Source organism: Erythranthe guttata, chromosome 2, assembly GCF_056151865.1.
Source record: "Erythranthe guttata isolate IM_541 chromosome 2, IM_541, whole genome shotgun sequence".
Classification (NCBI taxonomy): domain Eukaryota; kingdom Viridiplantae; phylum Streptophyta; class Magnoliopsida; order Lamiales; family Phrymaceae; genus Erythranthe; species Erythranthe guttata.
In genome coordinates, this window is record NC_142534.1 from 12,347,501 (window position 1) to 12,371,021 (window position 23,521).

A 23,521-nucleotide genomic window follows, 5' to 3' on the forward strand; every position below is an offset into this window, starting at 1 on the left:
GGTGATACAAGGGGTTAGGTTTGGCGACCACAATGGCTAGGAAGAAGGCGGCGGTGGACAAGGGGAAGGGACCGGCTGACTTAGCCGGTGCACCGAAACCGGAAGCGGCCGGGAAAGGGAAAGTGGTGACCGGTGAGGGGGTTGGTGCTACATCGGCACCCCCCAGGCAACCACCGGTCACACCGACGATCGAGGCTACAACGACGACGAAAATTCCACATGCCGAGACATCAACGGCGGGTGAAATTCGGGGATCTACGATTGGACTGCAGTCCGGTGATGGCGAACGTGTGAATTGGGCTCAATTTTTCAAAGGACGACCACCACCACCGGAGGATCTGGCACTGGATTCGGTTACCGGATTGGACGACTCCAATGTCCTGAAATTCGACGAAGATGACGAAACAGATTGGGGTACGAAGGGTGTGTTCTTGGCCGTGGCGTATTTTCCGGGGAAATTCCCCGGTGTTGAGGCCATACGCGCGATCAAGGCTCAATGGGAGGTCCCGGTGAAGTTTCAGATCCATCCCACGGGGTGGATTGTGTTCAAATTCACAACGGACCAAGACAGGATGAAGGTGGTGGAGTTGGGGAAATTCGAACATGGACTGGCGACTCTCTACATTCGCTCCATGCCGGAATTCTTCAACTTTGACATCAACGACATGATGTTCGTACCGGTTTGGGTGATCATACGCAACATATCAGTGGAGCTCTACAACAAAAAGGCGTTGAGTAAGATCGCTCAGAAGATAGGCAAACCGGTACAAATGGACAAGGTTACGAGCGAGATGGGGAGGCTAGGTTTCGCTCGGCTGCAAGTGGAGGTGGACGCATCGAAACCGTTACGGCGGTCTCTCACGTTGATCAATGCGAAAGGGAAAAGCTATGAGGCCCCAATCGAGTATAGTTATGAACCGGTGTTTTGCTCGAAATGCCAGACTCTTACGCATAAAACTGATCAATGTCGAGCAGAGGCAGTGGTGAAGCGTGGACGTAGCCGTAAACCGAAACCGGTGGTGAGTGATACACAAGATACGCCGGTGACAACGGTATGGGCCGGTAAGAGAACGTTGCTTGTGGATGAGTCGGTACCGGAAAAGGCGTTGGAGACCGTGGATGATGAGGTGGCCGTGGGTGTTGAGGACGGTGTCTCGGAGGATGGTTCGACTGAATGCTACGAAGCCGATGACGATGAACGGGGATCTTTGGTGGAATTTAATGCCCTACACTCCCCGGATACAGCCCCTAAGTCGAAGTTCACAATCAAGAAGAAGAACTTACCCCCGGATGCGATCTTGCTACCCAAAGATGTGGAATCGAATTCGGTGGGGGAAAGTGTGTTGAAGACCGTTCGTGATGATCATGACATAGCAGAGCCGCGGGGGGGCCAGAAACCCCCAAAGTCGAAATGATTGTTGGATGTTGGAATGTGAGGGGGTTGCTCAACTCCCTCACACAGAAGGAGGTCGGGGACCTCATTGGTAAGCACAAACTCTCGGTTTGTGGCTTATTGGAGACGAAGATTTGGGACCCGGGAACGCTGAACTCGATTATGGAACGGCGTTTCCGGCATTGGATGAAGGCCGATAATTTTCACCTCCACACGGCAGGCCGGATCCTTGTTATTTGGAATCCGGATGTGGCTCGGGTGGAAGTTCTTGGTATGACGTCGCAGGTGATCCATTGCAAGGTATCGTGTAAGGTGACCCAACGATTTTTTTACGTGAGTTTTGTGTACGGTCTTTTCACACCAGTCACTCGACGACCGTTGTGGCAAGAGTTAGAGGATTTTGGGGCGAACATCACCGATCCATGGCTTTGTTTGGGTGATTTCAACGTGGTACGAAAGCCGGAAGAAAAATCGGGGGGCAATTTGATGACCCCCTACCTGCTACATGACATACAGACATGCTTCCGACGAAGTGGACTAGAGGATTTACCATCGACGGGATTTCAATACACGTGGTCGAACCATACGGTGTGGAGCAAACTTGACCGCGCACTTGCAAATCAAAATTGGCACGACGTTTTTGAGAATAGTTCGGCCCAATTCCTGCCGTTTGGGGGGGTGTCGGACCATTCTCCGGTGATTGTGCGATTAGGTGGGACCGAGCCCCCGGCATCTCGGCCTTTTCGTTTTTTCAACATGTGGACCCAACACGACGATTTTCAGCGAGAAGTCAACGAGATATGGACGGCGGATCACCGGGGCAGCCGTCAATGGGCCGTTTGTAAGAATCTCAAGGCCCTTAAACATCCACTCAAGCGTTTCAACAGGCGAGAGTTCGGGCATATATCTGAACGGGTGAAACGTGTGGGAGGAGAACTCGAGGATATTCAGCAAAATTTCCACAACGACCCCCATAACCAACGTCTTTGTGGGGAGGTGCAGGCGAAAGTGGAGCAATACCGATTCCTGGCAAAGGCAGAAAAGAGTTTTTTCTATCAAAAGGCGAAGCTGCACCATTTGAAAGATTCGGACAAGACGACGAAGTTTTTTCACGGTATTGCGAAGAGGAATGCTAAACGAAACAACATCACAGCACTTCGCAGGGAGGATGGATCGCTCACGACCTCAAGGGACGAGGTACTAGGTGAATTCGAGACCTATTACCGAAATTTCTTGGGCACTCGTTCTACATGCGAACCGGTGGATGCTCATGTTATTGCCACGGGGCCGAGATTAGATGATGAGGACCGTGATGGGCTAATCCAACCGGTGACGGAGGAGGAGATTCGGGAAGCACTTTTCGATATCGCTGACGATAAGGCCCCGGGGCCGGATGGGTACACGGCCCTCTTTTTCAAGGCTGCGTGGTCGACCGTGGGACCATTGCTTACTGAGGCAGCCTTGGAGTTCTTTCGGAGTGGCGAGTTGTTAAAACAATGGGACAATACGGTTTTGGTGTTCATACCAAAATCAGCCCAAGCCGAAACAGTGGGTGATTTTCGTCCTATAGCCTGCTGCAACGTAATTTACAAGGTGATTGCGAAGGTAATTACGAAGCGCATTGAGAAGGTGCTGCCCTCTATCATAGATCGGGCCCAGTCTGCTTTTGTGAGTGGCAGATCGATCACGGATAACATCCATATGGTGGAGCAGCTAATGAGGGGTTATGAGCGAAAGAGGATTTCTCCCCGGTGCATGATTAAGATGGATTTACGAAAGGCTTACGACTCCGTAAATTGGGACTTCTTGCGGTCAATGTTGGTGGAGTTGGGGTTCCCGGACTTAGTGGTTCGATGGATCATGGAATGTGTAACCTCAGTCTCTTACACGGTGTCGGTAAATGGAGTGACGAAAGGGTTTTTTCCGGGGATGAGAGGACTTCGACAAGGGGATCCGCTATCACCTTTTCTTTTCGTTATATGCATGGAATATCTATCGAGACTGCTGCATACTCGATCGATGGAGCAAGAGCTCAACTTCCATCCGATGTGCCATGTGCACAAATTGACGCACCTCATCTTCGCCGATGACTTGATGCTATTTTCGAGAGGAGATGCTGCATCCATACGTACACTAGCTACCACGGTCCTCGAGTTTGGCCGTGCATCGGGGCTTCAAGTGAACAACTTGAAGTCGAATATTTTTCTCGCCGGAGTCCATGAGGCGGAACGTACATCGATTGTGGAGGAGTTCGGATTTGCCACCGGCACCTTCCCGTTTCGATACTTAGGCATCCCACTTGCCGCGTCTAAACTGCGAGTGCTGAATTACCAACCGCTGCTTGACAAAATCGAGCACGCCATCGGAGCTTGGAAGGGGCACACTTTATCTTATGCAGGGCGACTGGAGATTTTGAAAGCAGTGGTGCAAGGTACGTGTTGTTATTGGCTTTCGATTTTTTCGGTGCCGATAACGGTCATAGGTCGCATTGAGGATATGGCGCGGGATTTCTTGTGGGGATCCAGTGCTCCAAAAGTCGGTTGGGAGCACTTGTGCAAGCCGAGGGCCGATCGGGGGCTGGGACTTCGGTGTTTGCGCACGTGGAACCGTTGCTTGTTAGTGAAGGACCTATGGGATATCCACCTGAAAAAGGACTCCCTGTGGATCCAATGGGTGAATGAGTTTTATCTCAAAGGCACGGCTGTATGGGAATGGCAACCGTCGACGACTTCTCCCCCATTTTTTAAAAATATTTGCAGCATTCGGGATGAAGTCGTGGGCAAGGCGGGGTCACTTCCTTTGCTTCTTGCTCGATTGGAGGAGTTTTCGAGCATGGGGAAGCTCACGGTTGGACGAGTTTACGACTGGTTATCGGCCCCTACCGGGGGGCCGCCTTGGGGCCGACGGATTTGGGACCATTCAATGACTCCCAAGCATTCTTTCATTCTATGGTTAGCTGCCCTTGATCGGTTGCAAACCCTAGATAATGTGTCAAAGTTCACGACGGTGGAGAAGACTTGCGTTTTGTGCGGAGCGGGGAACGAAGACCGTGAGCACCTCTTTTTCCGATGTAGCATTTCGAGGGAGGTATGGGACCGGATTCGCGTTTGGTTGGGGATCGCCCAACGGCCGACGACACTACGTGCAGCTTTGAAGTGGCTTGTGAAGGATGTCAAGGGCAAATCTTACCGAAGTAAGGCGAGGAGATGTGCTTTGGCGAGTGTTGTGTATCACATTTGGGCAGCTCGGAACAGGACGAAATTCGACATGACGGAGTCGACGGCAACCGCTATTATTACGAGGATCAAGACCCACGTCTACTCAGCTATGTTTATGCAGCATCCGGAATTGACGACCAGCAGTGAAGGCCGATTCATGATAGGCCAAACCGACGCAAACTAGGACTTGGGGATTACCCCCAACCGATACTATTATTGTTTTACGAATTTGATGTTTTCATTACGTTTTTACGCTTTTCGATGGCTTGTAGCCATCCGTTAGTGCTTCAATTCCCTCGGGTATGCCCGTTGTAATTGTCTACGACTTTTTTTGATTTATATATTTACATCTTCAATCAAAAAAAAAAAAAAAAATAGAAAGAGCTCTCAGTACCCGCAAGGGTGGCCTAGCGGTTGGAGCAGGAGAGCTTGGGTCAATTGACCCAAGTTCGAATCCCCTTGCCAACGGTCGCTAGGTCGAGCTTGTCACACATGGTTAGCCTAGTGTGGTTTACATCTCTCGTATGGTTTGCAAGCTATTATACGAGAGTGTAGGTTTACCCAGTGCACCTATATGGTTGGCTGCGGGTTCCTGCATTACCAAAAAAAAAAAAAAAAGAAAGAGCTCTCAGTACGGCCATGCACCACCACCCATATAATCTAGAAAGAGCTCTCAGTGCTCTCAGTAAAAACGCTCCCCAAGGTTAGGAAAAGATTTTTCCGCCCCCTAGGTTTTCTCGACCAAGAGGGTGCCTTCCGACGGCCGCTCCTCCATCTCCGGTGATCGGATTGTCTTGGTTTCACCACCAATCAACTCGCCTCATCGGCGCGCTCATATTGAGGGTGATTTTGTGGGCTTTCTGTCTTCGGGTAAGGGAGTTTCGTTTTTATCTTCTCTTTCGCTTTTCAAGGTTTTGTACGGGATCTCGAAGGTGTGTTTTGTTTTGTGCGTTTGTTGCTCGTGGATCATCCGGATCTACGATTTGTGGAGGATTGGCCACGTTTTTGTGGTCAATACGTGAATTTTGGAGGATCCCCCGTAGGATTTTGGCCGTGTGTGTGTTGACGGCCATTATTTCCGATCAGGGGTGGACGGCCGGTGGTTGGGCTCCGGCGGAGCTGACGGCTAGGGTTTCGGTCAACGCGTGGGCAGCTAGGGTTGTGGTGGGCCTGGTGGGCCGGGGGCTAGGGTTTGTCGGTAGGTGGGGCGCGGCTAGGGTTCTTCGGCCGGTGTCGGCGGTTAGGGTTTCTAGGCGTGCTAGGGTTTGCGCCCGGCGTTGGTGGGAGTGACGGCTAGGGTTTGGGTAGGGCGATACAAGGGGTTAGGTTTTGACGGCCATAATGGCTAGGAAAAAGGCAGGGGGTGCGGCGCTGGACAAGGGGAAAGGACCGGCAGTCGTGGGCGATGCATCGAAGCCGGCCACGGCCGGGAAAGGCAAAGGGGTGGCCGGTGTTGGGGACGGTGCTGTATCGGCACCCCCCGGGCCAACACCGGTTACACCTCCGACGAATGAGGCTACAACGGTGGTGGCAATCCCACACGCTGAGACATCAACGGCAGGCGAAATCCGTGGAACTACAACAGGGCTACACTCCGGCGATGGTGAACGTGTGAATTGGGCACAATTTTTCAAAGGATGGCCACCGCCACCGGAGGATCTTGCACTGGACTCAGTGAATGACTTGGACGACACAAACGTCCTCAAATTTGACGAAGACGACGAAACAGATTGGGGAACGAAGGGCGTGTTCTTGGTCGTGGCGTATTTTCCGGGGAAATTCCCCGGAGTTGAGGCAATACGTGCGATCAAGGCTCAATGGGAGGTCCCGGCGAAGTTTCAGATCCATCCTACGGGATGGATTGTGTTCAAATTCACAACGGACCAAGATCGGTCGAAGGTGGTGGAGTTGGGGAAATTCGAACATGGCCGGGCGACACTGTACATTCGCACCATGCCGGATTTCTTCAATTTTGACATCAACGACATGATGTTTGTACCGGTTTGGGTGATTATCCGCAACATCTCTGCGGAGCTCTACAATAAAAAGGCGTTGAGTAAGATCGCTCAAAAGATAGGCAAACCGGTACAAATGGACAAGGTTACGAGTGAGATGGGGAGGCTAGGGTTCGCTCGTCTACAAGTGGAGGTGGACGCATCGAAACCCTTACGACGATCTCTCACGTTGATCAATGCGAAAGGGAAAAGCTATGAGGCCCCAATCGAGTATAGCTATGAGCCAGTGTTTTGCTCGAAATGCCAGACCCTTACGCATAAAACGGATCAATGTCGAGCGGAGGCGGTGGTGAAACGTGGACGAAGTCGGAAGCCTAAACCGGTGGTGAGTGCTACACAAGAACCACCGGCGACCACGGTATGGGCCGGCAAGAGAACGGTGATAGAGGATGAGCAATTGCCGGAAAAGGAGGCGGAGACCGTGGCTGCCGGGCTAACCGAGGGAGATGAGGATGTTGTTTCGGAGGATGGATCGACCGAGTGCTATGCAGCGGATGACGACGATCGGGGATCCTTGGTTGAGTTTAATGCCCTACACTCCCCAAAATCCCCGGGAACAGCCCCTAAGTCGAAGTTCACAATCAAGAAGAAGTATTTACCCCCGGATGCGATTCTGATACCGAAAGAAGTGGAATCAAATTCGGAGGCGGAGAGTGAGTTGAAGAGTGTACGAGATGAGCGTAATACTAAAGAGCCGCGGGGGGGCCTCAATCCCTCTAAGGCGAAATGATTGTGGGATGTTGGAATGTGAGGGGGTTGCTCAACTCCCTCACGCAGAAGGAGGTCGGGGACCTCCTTGGTAAGCACAAACTTTCGGTTTGTGGCTTATTGGAGACGAAGATTTGGGACCCGGGAACGCTGAGTTCGATCGTGGAACGGCGATTCCGGCATTGGAAGAAGGTCGACAATTTTCACCTCCACACGGCAGGCCGGATCCTCGTTATTTGGAACCCGGATGTGGCTCGGGTGGAAGTTCTTGGTATGACGTCGCAGGTGATCCATTGCAAGGTAACGTGTTTGGTCACTCAACGACTATTCTACGCTAGCTTTGTGTATGGTCTTTTCACACCAGTTACTAGACGGCCACTATGGCAATCATTAGTGGATTTTGGGTCGAACATAACCGAGCCGTGGCTGTGCTTGTGTGATTTCAACGTGGTGCTGAAGCCGGAAGAGAAATCGGGTGGGAACTTGATGACTCCCTATTTGTTAAATGATATACAGACATGCTTTCGACGAAGTGGACTTGAGGACTTACCCTCGACAGGGTTTCAATACACGTGGACGAATCATACGGTATGGAGCAAGCTTGACCGTGCGCTTGTAAATCCAACGTGGCGTGACGTATTTGAGGGTAGCTCGGCACAATTCCTTCCGTTTGGGGGGGTGTCGGACCACTCTCCGGTGATTGTGCGATTAGGTGGGACCGAACCCCTGGCATCTCGCCCTTTTAGTTTCTTCAACATGTGGACTCAGCACGACGATTTTCAACGAGAAGTTAAGGAGATTTGGACGGCGAATTACCGGGGCAGTCGTCAGTGGGCCGTGTGCAAGAACCTCAAGGCCCTAAAGCATCCACTTAAGCGTTTCAACAGACGAGAGTTCGGGCATATATCTGAACGTGTGAAACGTGTGGGAGGAGAGCTTGAGGAAATCCAGAAAAATTTCCACAACGACCCCCAAAACCAACAACTGTGTGGGGAGATGATGGCTAAAGTAGAGCAATTTCGCTTCTTGGCGAAAGCAGAGAAGAGTTTTTTCTACCAAAAGGCGAAGCTTCACCATTTGCGAGATTCAGATCGGACGACGAAGTTTTTCCATGGGATCGTGAAGCGAAATGCCAAACGAAATAACATTACAGCACTTCGCAGGGAGGATGGTACGCTCACAACCTCAAGGGACGAGGTACTAGGTGAATTCGAGACCTATTATCGTAATTTCTTGGGCACTCGTACTACATGTGAACCGGTTGATACTCACGTTATTGCCGCGGGGCCGAGACTGGGAGAGGAGGACCGTGATGGGCTGATTCAACCGGTGACGGGGGTGGAGATTCGGGAAGCACTTTTCGATATCGCTGACGATAAGGCACCGGGGCCGGATGGGTACACGGCTCTCTTTTTCAAGGCTGCATGGTCGACAGTAGGACCTCTCATTACTGAGGCAGCCTTGGAGTTCTTCCGCAGTGGCGAGTTGCTTAAACAATGGGATAACACGGTTTTGGTGTTCATACCAAAATCACCCCAAGCTGAAACGGTAGGGGATTTTCGGCCTATCGCTTGCTGCAACGTAATTTACAAGGTGATAGCGAAGGTCATTACGAAGCGTATTGAGAAGGTGTTGCCCTCTATTATCGATCGGGCCCAGTCTGCTTTTGTGAGTGGGCGATCTATCACGGACAACATACATATGGTGGAGCAGCTCATGAGGGGCTACGAGCGCAAGAGGATTTCTCCCCGGTGCATGATAAAGATGGATTTACGGAAGGCCTACGACTCCGTAAATTGGGACTTTTTGCGATCAATGTTGGTGGAGTTAGGGTTCCCGGACTTGGTGGTCCGATGGATTATGGAGTGTGTGACATCGGTCTCCTACACGGTGTCGGTTAATGGAGTGACGAAGGGGTTTTTTCCGGGGATGAGAGGGCTTCGTCAAGGGGATCCGTTATCCTCTTATCTCTTTGTTATATGTATGGAATATCTATCGAGGCTGCTGCATACACGGTCGATGGAGCAAGAGCTTAACTTCCATCCGATGTGCCACGTGCACAAATTGACGCATCTCATCTTTGCCGACGACTTGATGCTATTTTCGAGAGGAGATACTGCATCCGTTCGTACGCTTGCCACTACGGTACTGGAGTTCGGCCGTGCATCGGGGCTTCAAGTCAATAACTTGAAGTCGAACATTTTCCTTGCCGGAGTTCAGGTGGCCGATCGCACATTGATTGAGGAGGAATTCGGATTTGCCACCGGCACCTTCCCATTTCGATACTTACGTATTCCACTTGCTGCGTCGAAACTGCGAGTGCTGAATTATCAACCTCTTCTTGACAAAATCGAGCATGCCATCGGAGCTTGGAAGGGGCATACGCTATCTTACGCGGGTCGGTTGGAGATTTTGAAGGCGGTCGTTCAAGGTACGTGTTGTTATTGGCTTTCGATTTTCGCTGTGCCGATTACAGTTATTGGTCGCATAGAGGATATGGCACGGGATTTCTTGTGGGGAACTAGTGCTCCAAAAGTCGGGTGGGAGTACTTGTGCAAGCCGAAGGCCGATGGGGGGCTGGGGCTTCGGTGTTTGCGCACGTGGAACCGTAGCTTGCTTGTGAAGGACATATGGGACATCCACTTGAAAAAGGATTCCCTATGGATCCAATGGGTGAACGAGTTTTATCTCAAAGGAACGGCCGTATGGGAAGGGCAACCGTCGACGACTTCACCCCCGTATTTTAAAAATATATGCCGCATACGGGATGAAATCGTGGGCAAGGCGGGGTCAATCCCATTGCTTCTTGCTCGAATGGAGACGTTTTCGAGCATGGGGAAGATCACGGTTGGAAGGATCTACGATTGGATTAGGGCCCCTACTGGGGGGCCGCCTTGGGGCCGACGGATTTGGGACCACTCGATGACTCCCAAGCACTCTTTCATTCTATGGTTAGCCGCCCTTGACCGGTTGCAAACCCTAGAAAATGTGGCAAAATTCGAGACAGTGGAGAAGACGTGTGTGATGTGCGGAGCGGGGAACGAAGACCGTGAGCACTTATTTTTCCGATGTAGCATCTCGAGAGAAGTATGGGATCGTATTCGTGTTTGGTTGGGGATCTCGCAAAGACCAACTACGTTACGGGCTGCATTGAAGTGGCTCGTGAAGGATGTCAAGGGCAAATCTTACCGAAGCAAGGCGAGGAGATGTGCTTTGGCGAATGTTATTTATCACATTTGGGCAGCTCGGAACAAGAGGAAATTCGACATGACGGAAACGACGGCAACCGCTATTATTCGGAGGATTCAAACCCACGTGTACTCAGTTATGTTTTTGCAGCATCCGGAATTGACGACCAGCAGTGGAGGCCGATTCATGCTAGGCCAAATCGACGCCATCTAGGGCCGGGGTGCTTAACCTCAGCCGAACTTGTTTTTATTTACGAATTTGAGTTTCTTTATGTTTTTTTTATGTTTTTTATGCTTTTTGATAGCTTGTAGCCAGGGCCGGCCCTGGACCAGGGCGAGCGGGGCCCAGGCCCAGGGCCCATTTGTTAGTGGGGCCCAGAATTTTTAAATTTTATTATAGTGTATTTTGTGAATGTGTTTAATTTCTGTTTTTTTATTTCTTAAACCTGCCGTATTTTGCTTCTTTAAGGAGAAAGACTTGTTTTTTCTTTTTTCTTTTAAATCATTTTTGACTTTTCAACTTTCTTTCTCTCGCTATTTTATTTATTTATTTATATATTTTTATTCCAATTTTATTGTTCTCTCAGTTAAACCCCTACATCTTTTTCTATTTACGTTTTTCTACAATTTGTGTCTTAATTCTTAATTTTTCATCATTACTGGTTTTTTTTCCTAACGTTGATTTAATTTCACTTTGCACCCTTTAAATGGAGCATTTTGACACTTTACACCCTTGAAAAATAATAATAGCACATTGCATCCTCAAAACACAATAAGTCATTCATAATGCACCATGAATTGAATAATAAAACATTTTTTTTTTCGGGGTGCAAAATAACTAATTAAATTGTTATTTTCTTTAATCTCCAGCCTAATTTCAAGCACACGAAGTGCGAAAAAATAAAAACCACACCGGATTATTGAAATAGACTATATTTTTTTTCTAAAAAAATAAAAAATTATCACTATATTATTCGATTGATGAATCTTTTATTGTAATTGGTCAAAATATTAGGTAGAAATTAAATATTTGGAAGAAAATATGATTTTTAGATAACTTGATAACGAAACAGTTGAAGCATTGTTTTCGTAAAATATTTTATTTTGATAAAAATATAATTTTTAAATACCACTTAAAATATCAAATTGCATTTACTAGCTTTTAAAATTTCATTTGGATTGCACTATGCATGATATATCGTGTTTCGATGATGCAGTGAGTAGTTAACTTATCTTGAGGATGCAAAGTGACAAAATGTACATTTCAAGGGTGCAAAGTGAGATTAAGCCCCGAGCGTTACACTAGTTTTGTAAAGTAATCATTTTATTTCTAATATAATTTTATTATTAAATATATTTATATTTTACATATTTTTCGAAAAAATCGGAATGTTGCTCCCGAACCCTATATTTAGGGCCACAATTTTAAGTTTTGCCCTGGGCCCCGAAATACCCCGGACCGGCCCTGCTTGTAGCTATCCGTTAGTGCCTCAATTCCCTCGGGTATGCCCGTTGTAATTGTCTACGACTTTTTTTGATTTATACTATTTACATCTTCAATCAAAAAAATAGAAAGAGCTCTCAGTAAAAAAAAACGCGCTCCCTGAAAGTTAGGAAAAGAGCTTTCCGCTGCCTTAGGTTTTCAGCCGCAGGCGGTGCTTCTTCGAGCCGTATCTTTTTTTCTACCGGGCGGAATTTAACGGGGCACCCACTGTTGGATTCCTCTCGGAAAGAGCTTTCTATAAGTTGTTATTGCGTTCGATTTGAAGCTGTGGATCGGTTTCTGTGGACGTTCTACCGAGGACGTGCGTTTTGACGGCGAAGGTTCGGATCTGAGGCATATCTCCCTCACCGGTGGTTGGAAATCAACGGGGCTTATACCGTTGGATTCTCCTTTTCAAGGGCTACCTTTGGGCGGTAGTTTTTCACGATTTGGATCTCTGGATTTGTTTTTGTGAGGATTCTACGGTGCGTGCGCAGTACTGCCGGCGACGGGGCTTCTCGGAGGCATAACTCCCTAACCGTTGGTCGGAATTTGACGGATCTTATACCGTTGGAATCCTCTCTTCAAGAGATTTATTTTGAGTATAATTTGGCACTATTTGGAGCAGGGGATCTGGAGCTCTGATCGCGTTACATCGGCGTGAAGAGTCCCACGTTGACGGGACTCTTGGTAGCGGTAGAGTTTTGAGATCTAAGGACTCTTGCTAGGGTTTGGGCGTGAATTTGCAGCAAGAAATCTTTGCCACCGTTCCACATGGTGAGGAAAGGAGGACGGGGCAGAGAGACGCTTGGCAAGGGAGGTGAAACGAACAACGGCATGGCCAAAACCTTGGATGCGCAACCGGTGACGGGTTTGGCGAGTGGCGCGGTGGCCCCCACCACATCGGAGCCTATCACTCCGGCCATTCCTCATACCGAAACTTCTAAGGCAGCAGAGGAACGTGGACGAGTTCCCACCGAAGACAAGGAAGCTCCGAAAACGTGGGCAAGTTTCTTCAAAGGCACGCGCCCACCGCCGGCAGACTTGGCGCTCCACCCGGTGGAAGGATTGGATGACTCCGATGAACTACGATTCGGAGAAGACGATGTAGTTGAGTTGGATACGAGGGGTGTGTTCTTGAGTGTCGGTTATTTTCCGGGGCCATTCCCCGGAATCGATGCAATCAAGGACATCAAAGCAAGATGGGGGGTCCCGTCGAAGTACCAAATCCATCCTACCGGGTGGATTTTGTTCAAATTTGAAACGGACCAAGATAGGACGAAGATTATGGAGGCGGGGAAGTATAATTTTGGTACTTCCACACTGTATGTTCGCAAGATGCCAAAGTTCTTTAACTTTGACATCCGAGAGATGGTATATGTTCCGGTTTGGGTGACGCTTCGCAACATATCCGGCGAATTGTACAACCAGAAGTCCCTGAGTATGATTGGCCAGAAGATCGGTCGCCCGGTTCAAATGGACAAGAATACAAAGGAGTTGGCCAGCTTTGGCTATGCACGGATTCAGGTGGAGGTGGATGCTTCGAAACCTCTACGGAAATCGTTGACACTGATCAACTCGTTGAACCAATCTTACGAGGTTCAAATCGAGTATGGTTATGTTCCGGCCTATTGCACTAAATGCAAGACGATGTCTCACACATCGGAAAAGTGTAGGGCGGCTGAATTGAAGAAAAGACGCCGGAACCGGAAAAAGGCAGCACCCCCTGCCCCCCCGGAGGGTGCTACGACCGTGACTCCACCTGAGCAACCGAAGGAAGGGGAAGATGCCATTGTTCCATGGACGGGCACCCGCACGGTATTTGAGGATTTGAGTGACAGTGATGCTTCGGACGAAGACATTAGGGAGGAGGATGTGGTTGAAGACGATGATTCCACGGATTGCTATGAAACGCCCGTGCGTACGGGGGAGGAGCTACCGAAATTCGACGATCTCAATACTCCTGTGGCTTCGACTCCGGGTAAGCAACCATTTATTACGCACAAGAAGAAGGACCTCCCGGCTAATGCTATCCTTGTGACAAAAGGGAGGGATGACGCATTCCCAGTGCGAGTGGAAGGGGCGAAGACGCCCACCAGTGCAACCGATGAAAATACGCTATTGCCGCGGAGGGGCATGGTTCCTCCTATAGTTAAACAATGATTGTCGCCTGCTGGAACGTGAGGGGATTAAATAATGCCCTCACGCAAAACAAGGTCGCCGACCTCATTAGGAGACATAAGGTGGATGCATGCGGTTTATTGGAGACGAAAGTATGGGATCCGGGGGTGTTGGAAGGGATTATGTCTCGGAAATTCCGGCACTGGGGTCAAGTGAACAATTTCCAACTTCATAGGGCGGGCCGTATTCTATTGATATGGAATCCGGCAGTGGTTCAGGTGGAGACGATGGGAATGACGGACCAACTCATTCATTGCAAGATCTCTTGTCTTGTGTCGCAACGGCAAATTCAGGTGAGCTTTGTATATGGATGGTTTACAATTACTTCTCGCAGGCCGTTGTGGACGTCGCTTGCAAACTACGGTCAATCTTCTACTTTACCGTGGCTATGCTTAGGGGATTTCAACACGGTTCGGCGACCGGTTGAAAAATCGGGTGGCAATGCTGTGACCCCTTATATGGTTAATGATATCCAAGAGTGTTGTCGGGTAACCGGATTGGATGACTTAACCTCTACGGGATTTTACTATACTTGGTCAAATCATACTGTGTGGAGCAAGCTTGACCGAGCTATGGTGAATCCGGTTTGGCTGCAAACGTATGGCAGCAGCTCGGCTACTTTCTTACCGTTCGGGAAGCATTCGGACCACTCGCCGATCTTAGTAAAGATGGGGGTGGATGGGGAGCCGGTTTCTCGCCCGTTCCGATTCTTCAATATGTGGACGATGCATGGGGATTTTAAAACAATTGTTCAAGACGTTTGGACAGCGGATCGTCAAGGAAGCCGACAATGGGCGGTGATCAAAAATCTTAAGGCATTGAAATCCCCTCTCAAGAGCCTTAATCGGAACGAATTTGGTCACATTTCGGAACGAGCTAAACGGGCATCTCATGATCTTGAGGAGAGCCAACAGCAGCTGCATGACGATCAGCATAATGCAGCCCTGCAACAAGAAGTACTTAGTCGATCGGAGAAGGCGAAATTTCTCACAAGGGCGGAACGAAGCTTCTACTACCAAAAGGCGAAGCTACATTATTTGAAGATTAGCGATCGGCCGACGAAATTCTTTCATGGCATGGCTAAACGTAATGCTCAACGAAACCACGTGGCATCTATTCGCCGTGCGGACGGGACGATGACCACTTCACGTGATGAAGTCCATGCAGAAGTTTTGAAGTTCTACATGGAATTCTTAGGAACACGTCAGCCTTGTGATGCTATTGACTTGGGGGTTCTACATTCCGAGCCAAGGATTCAAGAGGATGATGGTGCTGCTCTTATGGGACCAATCCTTAATTCGGAAATAAAGGATGCGTTGTTTGATATCTCGGACGACAAGGCTCCGGGACCGGACGGTTTTTCCGCCCACTTTTTCAAACACTCATGGGACACGGTTGGGCCACTCTTGATGGAAGCAGTGCATGAATTTTTTCGGAGTGGCTCTTTGCTGAAGCAATGGAATAACACGGTACTTGTCTTTATTCCGAAGAAAGTACAAGCTCAAGACGTGGGGGATTTTCGACCGATAGCTTGCTGCAATGTGATCTATAAGGTCATTGCAAAAGTCCTCACGACCCGTTTAGCCAGCGTTCTACCAAAGATTATTGATAAAGCACAATCAGCGTTCGTGGGGGTGAGATCGATCACGGACAATATACACTTGGTGGAACATCTTATTCGGCATTACGAGAGGAAGCGTATTTCGCCTAGGTGCTTGTTGAAGATGGACTTACGCAAAGCATATGACTCGGTTAACTGAGAATTTCTCCAAGCTATGTTGGAGGGCTTGGGTTTCCCAGTTAAATTCACGGGATGGATTATGCAATGCGTAACTTCTGTTTCTTATTCGATCTTGATTAACGGTGAAACAAAGGGATTTTTTCCAGCTACGCGTAGATTGAGGCAAGGAGATCCCTTATCGCCCTACTTGTTCGTTATATGCATGGAGTATCTTTCCCGACTACTTCATGTGCGTCCGATTGAAAGAACTCAACTACCATCCGATGTGCCATCTCCACAAGATAACACATCTGATCTTTGCGGACGATCTTATGGTATTTTCTCGAGGAGATGTGGAATCGATCCGTATCCTCGCCAAGACGGTCTACGAATTTGGGCAGGTTTCGGGGCTCAAGGCAAATCATGCGAAGTCTAATATCTTCTTAGCGGGAGTTAAACCGGGGGACCGATTAGAGATCGAAAACGAGTTTCACTTTGCAAATGGATTCCACTCGCTGCATCTAAGTTACGAGTACTCAACCATCAACCATTGCTAGATAAAATCGAGCAAGCCATAGGAGTGTGGACTCGCCAAACACTCTCTTATGCCGGACGGTTGGAGATTTTGAAAACCGTGGTTCAAGGTACGTGCTGCTACTGGCTATCCATATTTTCGATCCCACACGCAGTTATCGATCGTATAGAGACAATATGCAAAACGTTTTTACGGGGTGCGGCGGCCCCAAAAGTAACGTGGCCGAAGTTGTGCAAACCAAAGGAAGAAGGGGGTTTGGGACTTCTTGATTTGACTGATTGGAATCGAAGCTTTCTTGTGAAAAATTTGTGGGATTTTCACTTGAAGAAAGACTCTCTGTGGATACAGTGGGTGAATGAGTTCTATCTCAAGGGACGAACCATATGGGAGTGGTCACCGTCACTTACAGCTTCACCCTTCTTCAAGAGCATCATCCGGATCCGGGACGAACTGGTGGAGAGCGCGGGGACTACTCAGTTACTTATTGCTAAGCTGGAATCTTTTACAGAGCTTGGCAAATTAAATGTGAGCAAAGTATACGTCTGGATTAGGGCTAAGGCCCCGATCAAACCGTGGGGTAAACTTCTTTGGGCACCTTCTATGACTCCAAAGCACTCGTTTATCCTATGGATGGCAACCATGGATCGATTGGCCACAATGGACCGAGTGGAGAAACGCTCACGTGTAGCCGTCAACTCCAAATGCGTCTTATGTGGTGTGGAGATCGAGACTAAGAAGCACCTCTTTTTCGCATGCAGCATGTCTCGAGAGGTGTGGACAAACATACGGATATGGTTGGGTATCCGCCGAAGACCAACCACATTGGATGCCGCACTTAAATGGCTCAAGAAGGACGTACGAGGGAAGTCGTACCGTAGCAAGACGCAGCGATGTGCACTAGCAAGTCTCGTGTACCACATTTGGGAGGCTCGGAATAAGTGGAAATTTGAGAAAATTGGAACTAATCCGAAGGACCTCACAAGGAAGATTCAGCTACATGTTTACTCGGCTATGTTCAGCCAGCACCCGGAGCTTGCGATTTCAAGGACGAACGGACAACCGGGCAGCCTTATGCACCCATGAGGGCATGATCTAGATGCTAGGCTTCAGTGGGTTTTTCCCACTTTTTTCTGCTTTTATGTTAGCTATTTCTTTTTTCTGCTTTTTGTTAGCTTTTATTTTTGCTTTCTGCATTAGGTTCTGCAATTTCCTCGGGTATACCCGTTGTAATTGTCTACGACTTTTTTTTTTGATTTATAATATTTACATTTTAATCAAAAAAAATAGAAAGAGCTCTCAGTCTGTCAATCCTTACTATGTCTGGACCTGGTAAGTTTCCCCGTGTTGAGTCAAATTAAGCCGCAGGCTCCACTCCTGGTGGTGCCCTTCCGTCAATTCCTTTAAGTTTCAGCCTTGCGACCATACTCCCCCCGGAACCCAAAGACTTTGATTTCTCATAAGGTGCCGGCGGAGTCCTAAAAGCAACATCCGCCGATCCCTGGTCGGCATCGTTTATGGTTGAGACTAGGAAGGTATCTGATCGTCTTCGAGCCCCCAACTTTCGTTCTTGATTAATGAAAACATCCTTGGCAAATGCTTTCGCAGTTGTTCGTCTTTCATAAATCCAAGAATTTCACCTCTGACTATGAAATACGAATGCCCCCGACTGTCCCTGTTAATCATTACTCCGATCCCGAAGGCCAACGTAATAGGACCGAAATCCTATAATGTTATCCCATGCTAATGTATCCAGAGCGTAGGCTTGCTTTGAGCACTCTAATTCTTCAAAGTAACAGCGCCGGAGGCACGACCCGGCCAGTTAAGACCAGGAGCGCATCGCCGGCAGAAGGGACGAGACAACCGGTGCACACCAGAGGCGGACCGGCCGACCCAACCCAAAGTCCAACTACGAGCTTTTTAACTGCAACAACTTAAAAATACGCTATTGGAGCTGGAATTACCGCGGCTGCTGGCACCAGACTTTCCCTCCAATGGATCCTCGTTAAGGGATTTAGATTGTACTCATTCCAATTACCAGACTCATAGAGCCCGGTATTGTTATTTATTGTCACTACCTCCCCGTATCAAGATTGGGTAATTTGCACGCCTGCTGCCTTCCTTGGATGTGGTAGCCATTTCTCAGGCTCCCTCTCCGGAATCGAACCCTAATTCTCCGTCACCCGTCACCACCATAGTAGGTGTTACAGGGGTTAATTTATCACCGAAATTTTCCCACTGTACGGCCTGATTTGCCCACCAAATCAGTCAGCCTTCCTCACGATTTTCTTCGCACAAATGCACACAAACACCGAGTCTTTTGAACCACGTAAACGAACACAAGAGTATGCAGCGGAAATCAAACACACAAGCACGTTTACGGGCAATGCCCAACCTTTATATTAATTCCCACAACGAATACAAAAGAGACTAAGGTGCACACACAAAATCCTCACTCAAAATTGCCCAACAATTGCAATCTGAACTCTCATATGGTAGATGATACTAGATCCTCGGATTTGTGCACTCATAGCCAAATAAATACATGGAAAAGGTAGTTTTCACACAAAACTACCTAAGTACACATGGCAGCATACAAACATGACACTTGGCTAACTATTACAAGTAATAAGGGGCAGTTTTCATGCATTTTCAGGCCTCAACCGCTCCATAACTTCCTCAAATCCGCCCACAAGGCTGATTTCCGAAGCCCAACTTGAACGAGCCCGCGAACGCGCGCCAAACGGCCCAAACAGCCCGGCCGGTTGCTAGGCAGCCCATCTGCCTTGCCTTTTCCGCACTTTTGCTTGCCTTTACCGATTACTTGCCAGCTCTTTGCCCACACGGTCATCGGCACGCCCGCTCATCGGGCTGCCTTGCTTGCCTTGCCAATTTTGCCCACACTTGTCAAGTCGTGGTCGATTTCCCTCGAACGTTCGTTTGCCCACGTTATCGGCCGCATGTCGATTACTGCCCACGCTTGTCCGTCTTTGCTGCCGAGCAACGCCCGTGCCAGCCACAAGTACTATCGATCACCGTTCCCACTTGAATCAAGCCGATCCTTGCTTTCTCGGCCAAACACCCCAAATGCTTGCCGATCACTCGACCACTCATTGGCCGATCGTGTGGCTGCCTTGTGCCAATCCCCACTTGGCACTATTTATCGGTCATGACTCGGCCACACTCGAGTCATTACCGATATCACCGATTAAGGGGGTAACAGACCTCCCCCACCAACGGTGTTCGACGCCCTCGTCGAACCGACACCATCGGCTTCAGCTGTCCCTCGTTTCCACTTGTCTTGCCACCGTTTTCGATTGTGCTTCAGCACCAGCACCAGCACCACATCGAACCCCGAAATCCAAGTCTGATCCCACGAACATCCCACATATTCTTTCAGCCCTCGGAAAAATAAACGCTGACCACGTTTAAACGGCAGCACCCAACAACAAGTGAAAATACTAGTTTTTGGCACAACTAGTATTTTATCTCGATTGCCACACCGATCGAGAAAGGAGACCTCCAGCCCACGGAAATCACCCAAGCACAGCTTCCATTTCATCCACAACAGGAACCAGCCCACGAAAAACCCAACATGCCACAAAAATTCAGAGAATACCACATTTCGAACCTACGAGTTGTGCCACGCACGGCAGCAACTTAGAACAAAAGTAAGGCCACAATGCCCATTCATAAACCCAAATGAATACCTTAACTTGCCTTCTGCCCCTGACTCATTTCTCGGCAACTCACGTACAAGCAAACCAGCCCGATTCTGCCTCCAATTGCACCGCAGCCAACCTCGCCACCGGTTTCTTTCCCGCCTTTGCTTTCGGTACGTATGAGCATTCAACGAAGCATGGACGCTCTTCGTCCATAATCATCAGCCCACCGAGAAACGGTATCACCGCAGCCTTGGCAGCAAGTAGGAACTCTTGCCCCAATATCACATCGAAATCGTCTAGTGGTACGACAGTCAGCCCGCACTGCCGTTTCCAAGAACCGATCACTAGATCGACATCGGTTCTGCCTCTCACCGACCCCGCCTCTGAATTTACAGCCTTCACTTGACTTGCATGTTTTGAGAGAGTCAAGCCCAACTTCTTGACTTCTCTCTCGGCAACGAAGTTATGAGTTGCTCCCGAATCAACCATCGCCTTCACTTCTTTGCCATTGATCAGCACCGAGGCATACATCAAGCCCTTGGTGCCATTGGGTGCCTTGTCCACGACCAAAGCACTCAGCAACTGAATTGGATTCGCACGCCTCGTCTCGTCCGAATCTTCCTCACTATCCGACTCCCGCATCAAAGCATTCAACTTGCTCCTCTTCAGACAATCCCTCATCCGGTGGTTGCCATCACATAGGAAACAGCCACGGTTTTGCTTGTTGACGACAGGTTGTCCCCCGGTCTTGGTTTGCACTACCCGGTATTGTTATTTATTGTCACTACCTCCCCGTATCAGGATTGGGTAATTTGCGCGCCTGCTGCCTTCCTTGGATGTGGTAGCCGTTTCTCAGGCTCCCTCTCCGGAATCGAACCCTAATTCTCCGTCACCCGTCACCACCATAGTAGGCCACTATCCTACCATTGAAAGTTGATAGGGCACAAATTTGAATGATGCGTTGCCGGCACGAGGGCCGTGCGATCCGTCGAGTTATCATGAATCATCGCAATGACGGGCAGAGCCTGTGTCGACCTTTTATCTAATAAATGCATCCCTTCCTGAAGTCGGGGTTTGTTGCACGTATTAGCTCTAGAATTACTACGGTTATCCGAGTAGCAGGTACCATCAAACAAACTATAACTGATTTAATGAGCCATTCGCAGTTTCACAGTCTGAATTAGTTCATACTTACACATGCATGGCTTAATCTTTGAGACAAGCATATGACTACTGGCAGGATCAACCAGGTAGCATTCCTTACCGACACCGGCACCGCGCGATGCAAGCCGCAAGGACTCGATCGCGACGGCGACGGTCGTCGTTCGCATAGAGCGTGAAACGCATTTTCTTGGGGTAAATAGAGGGCCAACGCCTCGTACCCACTCAATTTTCCGCATCCGAGAGATCGAGCGTGCCGCCGTGCGCCAACAACCCGGGGACAGTTACGTCTGGGATGTGGAACACGACGGATGCTTCATCGTCCATCCCACGCCGCAGCCTTGAAAAGGATGCAACGCAAGACGAAACGGGGCACTTTTAACCGACACGATACCAACACGATAGGTACGCAGCACAGGAAACCGACACCGATCAAGGCACACTTGAACCGACGATTGAAGAGGCGCGCACAAGTTGCCGTCGCTGCCTGAGCAGGGATCCGACAAGCCCGTGCGCACCAAGCACCACTCACGCGCCCTGCCGTACGCAATGCCCGAGAAGGCGCATCGTTGTTCGACCAAAAGCAATGCAAGAGCACAGCACTGGACAAACAACAACAAGCCCACCCGAGCATATGCCCCGTCGAGCACGATGAAAGCCCACTTGTTCTTTGTGGTGTTCACCACCACCCACTTATGCGGTCTTATTTGCACCACCACCCACTTATGCGGTCTTATTTGCACCGCCACCCACTTATGTGGTCTTATTCCGAGGAACATTCCATCACCGAGTGAGTCCGAGCGAAACATTCCAACGGGCACCGACAACATGCATTCGTGAATATCCAACCTTGAGTAGTGGTTCGAGCTAAACTTCCAATGAGCACCGCAACATTCAGGCAACCATGCCAACCAACAGCCGCTGCCCGAAGGACAACTCACTTTCTCGACAGAGCGGGGTTCGAAGCATAACTCGTACTACCCACACCATTTTCGAATGAGAGCCATCCCACGAAGCACCGACAGCCGTATAGCAACGCATCGCCTATATTCCCATCACCTACTAGCACCGATTCGCTCGAGAGCCACAAATAATCATGCCCATCATGCATCACCGGAGTAGAGAAACGAGCGAGACAACCTTTCCTAATAGGCAACGTGCAAACCAACAACATTGCCCGAAGGACAACTCACTTCCTCGACAGCGTGGTTTTCGAAGCATAACTCGTACTAACCACACCATTTTCGGATGAGAGCCATCCCACAACGCAACACAGCCGTATCACACTCCAATCGCCTATTGGGGGCTGACTTCGAACGAACTCCACCCAATGATGGTCCGACGAGCACAAATTATCATACCATACCAACCCGTAAGAATGCATGTTGCCGGGCTTCGCCGAAGCACCGCACCGGCCTCAATATTGACTAGGAAGAAACATCTTCATTACCGTCAAGCCAACTTCTTTATTCGGGACAAGCAACCTTCTTTATCCGGCATCTTTCTTTATTCGGGCATCTTTCTTTATCCGGCATCTTTCTTTATTCGGGCATCTTTCTTTATCCGACATCTTTCTTTATAAGCCAACTTCCGAAAGGAACTAAAAAAAAAAAAAAAAATTTTTTTTTTTTTTTTTCCGACCGACCGCCGCCGCCGCCGCCGGAGCGCCGCCGCCGTTGGGTGGTGGTGCCGCCCGCCCGCCACCACTGGCCCACCATTCCTGCCGCAGGGGGGCGCGGCAGGCCCTCTTTTGCCAAAGTTGCTAGCAACTTTGCCCAAGTTGCTAACACCTTGGGCAAAGTTGCTAGCACCTTGGCCTAGCACCCTCCTTGGACACCTCCCCCCCCTATAGTAGTGAAATGAACAAAACCAGCCAAATGACCACTAGACATTGAAAATGCCGAGGGAAGCAACTTTTTTATTTCTCAATATTTTATATCTTATTCAACTTATTTGTTAACCAAATTTTTTTCTAACATTAATTATATTATTATCTACCCATAGAAACTGGAATTTTATTTTTCCGACTTGTAATTATTTTTATTTAATTTTTTCATTCGAAAATAATTTTAATGAACAAATAAATATAGAAAAATATCAATATACATTTTAAAAATTACGAAAATTATGCCAAATAATTCCTGTTGATATTACAGTAATTGTTGAATTTTGTTTTCATTTTTCTGGTTTGTAATTATATTTTTTATTATTTTAATTCAAAAAAATACAATAAAATAGATAATAAATAGAGAAAAAT

The 23,521-nt window shown here is 48.8% G+C and overlaps 2 protein-coding genes and 1 pseudogene across 2 annotated transcripts; 1 reads left to right on the forward strand and 2 right to left on the reverse strand.

Annotated features, from left to right (window-relative positions):
- Window positions 1-15,961: 15,961 nt before the first annotated feature.
- LOC148772353 (uncharacterized) lies at window positions 15,962-17,524 on the forward strand. The gene is made up of 2 exons (XM_088815001.1): window positions 15,962-16,307; window positions 16,596-17,524. Exons 1-2 carry the CDS (start codon window positions 15,962-15,964, stop codon window positions 17,522-17,524), a joined length of 1,275 nt encoding a protein of 424 aa, XP_088671127.1.
- Window positions 17,525-17,872: 348 nt separating this feature from the next.
- Window positions 17,873-18,805, reverse strand: LOC148772354 (18S ribosomal RNA; annotated as a pseudogene; the record flags this gene model as incomplete).
- Window positions 18,806-20,187: 1,382 nt separating this feature from the next.
- Window positions 20,188-20,784, reverse strand: LOC148772355 (UBA domain-containing protein Mud1-like). Its single transcript, XM_088815002.1, has one exon. The coding sequence runs from the start codon at window positions 20,782-20,784 to the stop codon at window positions 20,188-20,190; it is 597 nt and encodes a 198-aa protein (XP_088671128.1).
- Between the last annotated feature and the right edge of the window lie 2,737 nt (window positions 20,785-23,521).

Excerpts from the sequence above, each read along its gene's own strand:
- LOC148772353 (XM_088815001.1), top strand. The coding sequence starts at position 15,962 with ATGTTGGAGGGCTTGGGTTTCCCAGTTAAATTCACGGGATGGATTATG. Across the intron at positions 16,308-16,595 it reads CGGTCTACGAATTTGGGCAG|TTATCGATCGTATAGAGACA; the intron begins GTTTCGGGGCTC and ends TCCCACACGCAG.
- LOC148772355 (XM_088815002.1), bottom strand. The coding sequence starts at position 20,784 with ATGAGGGATTGTCTGAAGAGGAGCAAGTTGAATGCTTTGATGCGGGAG.